The following is a 7,968-nucleotide window of genomic DNA, read 5'->3' on the forward strand; positions in this document are numbered from 1 at the left end:
TACAGCCCTTTCGTAGCTGAAGCTTCTTTATACAAATGCATCTCCAGTTCCAACTGTGAGAGGGAAGTCGTGTGCTTGCTTGACTTCAAGCAAGCAAGTCGTGTGCTTGCTTGACTTGCAAGTCCACGGCAGAAGACAGCAGCAGACTCCACATCCAGTCCTCTGCCTTTACTTTCCTTCTCTTTAATGTTACTCAGTTTGTGTCTATTTCTGGGACTTCTGACAGGATACGTAAACAATACGTAACATTTCTGGATTTTTGACTTTTTATGCAAGCTACTGCAGGCAAAAGATTTAATGAGCGTAAGGAGTCTTATTAATCTGAAAGCAGGTTTTATTGGTAACTGGCTCCATGAATTACTGCTTACTGCTGGCAGTAACGTACGGTGGACCACCACAAGGTCAAACTTTACAACTTTCCTAGGGGTGTCTGGGATCCTCTGCTGTTCACCTAATACAAAATATGTTCTATTCCACTGCAGAACTAATTTCATTCTGTTGGGAAACAGGCACTCTCCATTTCATACTCAAAATTTCCAATATTTATACAACTTTACAGACTGTCAAATTCTAGAAGCTCAGCTTCAAGCCCTTGAGTTAAAATAAACACATTTACTTTACAGAACACGTCTATTTTTTAGGCAGGCCACAGCTTCTCCTGATAAGCAATGTACCATTAAACTGCAAAAGCAGGCTGCAGCACAATTCCAGTCACCTTACCTTGGAGATGTGGGTAGTGATTTGCCCTCTGACCGCTGGGCTTCTAAAAGCTGCTGGAGTTGGTTCTGTAACGTCACACGTTCCACTGTCTGCCTGCACGGAAATACAGGACTGTTAACCTTGAACTGTAAAACTGTCAGCATTAGTAAGCTACAGAGTAACTGATACTACCCATTCAACTTTGTGTTCAAAAAAGAAGTTCTCCTCACCTATACTTTACATAGTAAATAAGAGGAATTATAAATAATGCCATAAACAGAGTTTACACTTTTCTCTGAATCCCTGTGGACCTTTTGTGATCACTGTACGAGACCAAGTGAGGCACGCTTACTTGTCAGAGATTATTTATTTTACTTCATATAAGGACAAATGTGGGATCGTAAGCAGCAGTTCATTGAGTGACTCGCAGAAAATAATAGCCCAGAAACAAAGATACGTCAGAGCAAACTTAGGGCCGCTTGGTTCTGACTTGTTTGTGTAAAGGAAGAGGAAAGGGACAGATTAAGAAGTCACCTCCTCGGTTTGGTGGATGACTTTTACTCAGCTAAACGACAGCTCAGGCAAATGCTGTCTCCTTTTCTATCTGCAAATGAATTCAGAGAGGAGTCTTGGCCCACGGGGAAGAGCTGGTCCTATCTTCTTCAGCTGCAGGATGACCTCTGTGTATTCAGGGCAGCAGGAAAAACCACATCTGCTTGCTGCCCAGCCTTACCAAAGGTCCCACCTGTGCTCTGCGCCCACCCTGTGCTCAGTCGTGCTGTACCTACTGCAGTCTATCACCTTCAGTGTGGTGGTGTGATCTACGCTGCTTTGTAAATATCTTTTATTTACCAATAAATGTTTAAATTTAGATAATTTAAATTTACATAATAAACAGACCAATGTTTAAAAAACTGCAACAATAGATATAAATGGTTAGTAGTATGAAAGTGACAGCCATACTAGAAACTTCATTTACGACAGAACCGTAATCACAACCTCTGTTGTCCTGACACATACTTAACTTCCTTAGGAAGGACTCAGTCGAGTAAGATAACCTGCAAACCTTCCGGTTGTTCTACAGAAATGACTAACAGGTCAGTTTGACACAAGAAGTTCTTCGCCCTCTCCCTGCTCCCATCCAATTTAGACCTTCCATTCTAGCATCAAAACACCCCTCTAGCTTGTTGACCACCACAGACAGCATTCAGTCTTGTTCAGTGACCGGGAAGTTCCAGGGCCTCTGTATTGGGTCTGGCTGAGATGAAGTTAATTTCCCCCTTGCTGTGCTTTGTGTGGGTCGATAGAAGGGTGTTGATAACACACCAGCGTTTTGGCTACCGCTGAGAGTGCCCGGGCAGCATCAAGGCTGTCTCTCTGACATTGCCCCCCCACCCCCACCCGGCTGAGGGTGGGCAAGATCTTGGGAGGGGACACAGCCAGGACAGCCGACCCAAATTCCCCAAAGGGAAATCCCATACCATATGACATCTGCTCAGCAATAAAAGCTGGGAGAAAGGAGGAGGAAGGACGGGCATTTGTTATTTACGATGCCTGTCTTCCAGACTAGCCGCTGTGCGTACTGGAGCCCTGCTTCCCGGGCAGTGGCTGCACATCCCTGCTGATAGGAAGTGGAGACTAAATATTTTGTTTTCCTTTGCTTCCACACACAGACTTTGCTTTTCCTTTATTGAACTGCCTTTATCGCGACCCACAAGTTTTTATTTCCTCCATCTTATTTTTCTCTCCTGAACCTGACCAGCTGAGGAGGGGAGTGATGGAACAGCTTGGTGGGCACCTGGCCTTCTGCCAGAGTTAACCCACCACAGCCTCTAAACGCTGCACAGACAGAATTTTTGGGGAGCTGCTAGAAGACAAGAGTCTTACAGCTTTTTGTTACTATACATATGCGATCTTTCACCTGGAATACAATTGGTCTATTTGGTTTTATTCCCTAGTCCTGATCAAATGACCGTGTGAAAACGACTTTTTATCTGCTTCTCCCAGGCTCTGTTTCTGTTGCTGTAGAAGTAATATGGTTTTAGTACTTTTATTCTTGTTGGATCTGCAGAACTAATACAGTTCTCCACCAGTGAGCTGAACTCTTTCCTAGCTTGCATGCCATCAGCAGAAGAGTTAGCTGAGTTCCAAATGCAGTCTTTCTAACTGGTAGTGTCAAAGCCAGAAAGAATCCAGACGACTTTTTAGACTAGGGGTTGTACTTGCAGGGCTGGCAGAAAACAAACGTTTTGCTTTTAACGTATCAGAGTGGATCTGAAAAGTGCTGCAGAAATAAAGGTGGGATCTTGACACACGGCCTTGCAATCAAATTTTACAATACAACCATGCTTTATGTAGATCTCTTCTTCCTTTAATTTTCCATCTTGCTTCCTCCTGCCTACACACTTCCTTAGACTATTTTAAAATTACTCCCACTATCTGTCAACATTGGTTTACACTGCAACTCCCCAGATAGTCTCTTTTAAGAGCCAGGGAAATTTTCATTTGAGATTAGATTGTGATGCAATTTATCTGTTTTATTTTCCTTTTATGTTTCCTTCAACTTCTATTTTTAAATATCTAAATAATGTAGCTAACAGCTTCTTATGCTTTTAGCTTTAATGGAAATCTGTGTCACCTCTTCTGCTGGGTTAATGTTCTCATTCCACTTAAACACTTTATTGTGCTAAAAGAATTAAAGTTTACTCCATTTTCACAATTAAACTAGTTAATAAATAGCTCACAGGACCCCATATAACTTGGCAGCACTATCTCTAAAAATACATAGCATACACATATGTATCTAAGATAGCACTGAAAGCAAGGGATCTCTTCTTGGAATAGTAAAATTGCTAAGTATTAAAACCAGGCTGGTTTAGGAGTACCACTGTAGCTTCAGGGGTAACAGGGTCGACTTACTCCAGGATATTTGCCCAAATCCTGAGGGTCTTAGCTTAGACAATGTTCCCACTAAGCAATAGCTAAGGACTTTTTTTTTCACTTAGTCAACTGTGGATCCTGGCTACCTCCTGATGAAATCAGAGAGTTTGGTAACTGAACAGGGGAACAGTCTCAGGCACTGGGCTCTGCTGTGTAGCTGTCACAGTGTGGTGTAGTGTGCCACTCTACAACGCAGAAAGTAAACCAGCTTAATTAAGTAAAAAAGAGATGAACATTTTAAAGTTTATACTGTGTTTCTTAGTACACTTACTACCACAAAAAACCCCAAACAAAAAACAGACCAGCAACTTGCACATACCTTACCATACCACTACGTAATTTTTGATACAGCTACTTTTACAGCTATTCCTATGAAGTTTCAGGAAAACAATGGATTTTGTTTAGAGAACAGAGTAGAGTTCTGGCAACAGAGGTTGTTAAAACACTTTCTCATCTTCATTTTTGACTCATGGTTTGCTTTGATCTTTGCCTTGACAAAGATCTTGGCTTGATAGATTTATCAAAAGGTTCAACAAGTGTCTCATTCCTTAATTGCTTTGCATGTCAAGGTCCACAAACAGGGCAGCGCAACCCTTTGGGAATGCAGGTAGAATGGTCCGTCATCAAGCGGCACTGCTAAAGAAGTCTAGGGAGGCACTAATTTTGTATCATTATTTCTGATTTCGGGCCAGGAATGCTGAAACAATACAAGTAATTACTGCTAATAGCATCAGTGCTAGAAAACATGTATTTGTGTAGGTAGGAATTTTCTGTATTGGAACTAAGGCTTTTTTAGGCAAATGAAATCAGTAAGGGAATAACTAAGATTGAAGAGGGACCTATGGAAACCTCAGGAAGTAAAATGAAAGACAATTTTTTTTGTACAGACTCTGTGAGAAACTTTTGCGACTGTCCCAAGCATTTTGTTTCGTTCAGAAAGTCCTACTGGATTGACCAATCTTGTATAATTAGCAAGAGCTGAAAACCAAAGCTTTTATTTTGAAGCCAGTAACAGCAGTTTTCTGGACCACTTTCTCTTTTACCAGTGGAATGAATTGCTTGGTTCCTTTCCTTCTTTTGAGGAAAAGTCCCAGTTAATCCTCTTGTGAAGATTTAATGGAACATCTGTAGTTACCATTTATTTCCTTCCTGCGAATATAAATGCTTTTCTCTCTGGTTTTGTTTTTGTGACTTCTTTTCAGGAATGGCTCCAAAGAGTGTGATGGATTGGGATAACCTCTCTGCAACTGCTCAGTGTTGACTTGATGACTGGAATAACTCATGAAGAGAATAAACTTTAGGTTTGGGACCTCTGGAGATAGCTCTTGCTATCCAAGACAGCAAGACAGTTTCTGTCTAAGACAGTTTTTGTGCTGCTGTTCTTGCACAGAATCAACATCCCAGCCTTCCTGTGGCTGGGGTCATACACCGTTATCAGGGAGAGCCTCTCATCCCTGATAAGGTGCTCAGAATAAAAGAAGATTGCATGATCAGCTCCTGTTTATAGCAGCTGAGGGACAGCTGGGAATCAAATAAGGGCTTTCTGTGTTGATATTTACCATTCAAGTCATCCTAATACAATCATAACTCCTCTCGCTCTAGAACAATGTCCATTAACACCAGCAGAAGTCAGTGGAGAAAATACAGCAAAGCCAGCTCAGCTGCTCGAGTTGGAGCTACTCCTATGTAACAGCAGTGTGAAGTGACTTAAGCCTGTAAACTGACTTCCATCCATTGCCATCTGATGCTTTCAGGATCTTCAGAGGTGCTGTAGCCGATAAATTCTCTTGCCGTGCTAGAGCTAAGGTCCCTTGAGAAGCTGCCCCAGGCATGTACTTTGTACCATCCTTGTTTTTTTTACTTAGGATGGGGCTGCAAAACAGGGCAAGAATCTTCTTCCATCATCCCCTCTGGCTCCTGAGCATGGACGTCTGAACATGGTCCATTGCTTCAATCAGAGCCACTCATGACCTGAGGCTTCCAGCTCAAAGATCCATGCAGAAGATGTTCTTTCAAGCAGAAAAGAGTATTTCACTGACTCAGTAAACTGCAACAGGGCTGCCTAAGACTCGCATCCCTTTGTAGATGAGAAAGAAAAGGCTGCTGCTGCACTCACTGGAGCTAAAGCTGAAGCCTGAAAAAGGCTGCTGAAGGGAAGCAGATTTAACTCCAGCTGAGACAAGCAAAGGAACCCATCAGGAGCCAGATAAAAATCATTTAAATGACTGCCTATGCAGGCAGTCTGTGAGATGACAAGGGCAAGACTTGGAAAAGTGCTAATGCTTTTGTCAGGAGAGACAGAACTAGATTATTTCCATGGGGGTAAACAGCCTGCTGACTGACATAACAAGTCTTTCTTTTCCGTATGACAGGTAATGCTTATAGCAAGTGAGCACCGAAGAGAACTGAAACATGGAGAATCTGTGGTTGCTTTTTCTGCTTATTGGTATGTGCAATTTTTTTCTGCTGAGTTACGGGGAAAATAAGCTTCATTATATATTGAGTCAGGTGCTGATGCAGGCTATCGCGGAAATATCCTATGTTCTGTTGGTTTTTTATTTCCCTTTGTATCAGATGATCTATATCTTTTACTATTTCTCAGAAAAGGCACCAACTACAAAACACCTGGTAATTTAAAATTTTCAGTGTCAGACTGTAAAATTAAGAAAACTGTGAAAACTATAATAATCCTTAGTTCACTGTTTGTATTTATGAGAGCATAAATGTAAAAGAAGAAATATCACAAAGAGAAAATGCCTTTGTAATATAAAACTTAGAGGTTAGCATATTTCACATGCAGGGAAGTATTCTGCAATGACAACGTACTGATACTACACATGTTTCTGCTGTAAAAACAGTACAAAAAAGATACTTGATTATAACAAAAGGGTGAATTAACAATACAGATAATTTTTACCCTTATTTTCAAGACATCCAGTTTGAAACTAAAAACTGCATGATTGTAATGGGTTGGTCCCAGCTGGCAGCCAGGCACTCACACAGCCGGTTTCTCACTCTATCCCTTACTGGGATTGGGGAAAGGAAATAGGAAGAAAAGAGGGAAAAAAGCTCACTGATCTAGATAAAAATAGGGAGATCCCTTACCAATCACTGTCATGGGCAAAAAAGACTCAGCTTGGGGAATTTAATACATTGCCAATTAGTGTAAATATTTCATTACTGAGTCAGGCATTGGGAAACAAAAAAGTTCAGACATTTAAAACACCTATCCTGCCCCTTTTCCAGGCTGAACGTCACTCCCAGGTTCATCTGCACTCTAAGACTCTCTTCTCCCCTCTTCTCTCCCTTCCCCTCTTGTCCTCGCTGCAGGTTACACTCAGTCTTCTCACTGAGGTCAAATCAGGTCAGGTCAGGGTCAGCACAGGTCAGGGTTTATGTGCAGCAGTTTCCCTCTGCTGCTCCTTCCTGCTCACTTTTTCCTGTGCTCTAGGGTGGGTTCTTTTCAGGCTGCAGTCCATCTGGGGAAGCACCAGCTCTGGTGTGGGCTTATTCACGGGCTGCGCTCCTTTTGAGGGGTGTACCTGTTGCAGCATGGGTAATCCCTGGGCCACAGTCCCTTTGGGGGCGTGCCTGCTCCATCACAGAGTCATAGAATCACAGAATGGTTTGGGTTGGAAGGGACCTTAAAGATCATCTAGTTCCAACCCCCCTGCCATGGGCAGGGACACCTTCCACTAGACCAGGTTGCTCCAAGCCTCATACAGCCTGGCCCTGAACACTTCCAGGGATGGGGAATCCACAGCTTCTCTGGGCAACCTGTCCCAGTGCACCTCCTGCATCATGGTGCACCTCCTGCTCCCCTGACCTCTCTGTGCCCTCTGTTTGTCACTCTTCTGCTCCCTCCTCGTCTCTGGCATTTTCTGCTCTTTTTCAAGCATGTTTTCACAGAGGTGCCACCAACTTGGTTGATGGGCTTAGCTGTACCCTGCAGCAGGCCTGATGCAGAGCCAGCTGGAAACAGCTGTGTCCAGCAAAGGACACCGCTCCTCACCGGTTCTTGCAGAGGCCACCCCTGTGGCCCCACTGCTAAAAGTCTAGTAATTTATACGCAGTAAAATTACCTACATGCTGCTTGCATAAAACAATGTGTCCTCCTCTAAACATGGGATTGTCAGAAGCCATTTCCATGGCTTTTGGTAGCTGACAAGCTCTTGATTGTGTATCTAAGTTGGAACAATGTTAGGTCATTGCTGATGGTTTCCAAGAGTCTTATGAACATACTGACATGCTAAATCATGGAAACTCCATCTACAGTGAAAGCAAGCAATTGCATAAATTCATGTACCCTCAGCAAGTTTGCTAATGACA

At 42.7% G+C, this 7,968-nt stretch overlaps 1 protein-coding gene across 1 annotated transcript in view; it reads right to left on the reverse strand.

Moving 5' to 3' along the window:
• The window catches only part of SNCAIP (synuclein, alpha interacting protein), a gene marked incomplete at both ends in the record, with an annotated part of 5,080 nt that extends 4,267 nt beyond the window's left edge, over positions 1–813 (reverse strand). Inside the window, one exon of the mRNA XM_010156069.1 lies at positions 721–813. Coding sequence (XP_010154371.1) covers positions 721–813 — 93 coding nt within the window. The remainder of the gene's footprint in view (positions 1–720) is intronic.
• Positions 814–7,968: the final 7,155 nt, after the last annotated feature.

Source organism: Eurypyga helias, unplaced genomic scaffold (assembly GCF_000690775.1).
Source record: "Eurypyga helias isolate BGI_N326 unplaced genomic scaffold, ASM69077v1 scaffold1810, whole genome shotgun sequence".
Lineage (NCBI taxonomy): Eukaryota > Metazoa > Chordata > Aves > Eurypygiformes > Eurypygidae > Eurypyga > Eurypyga helias.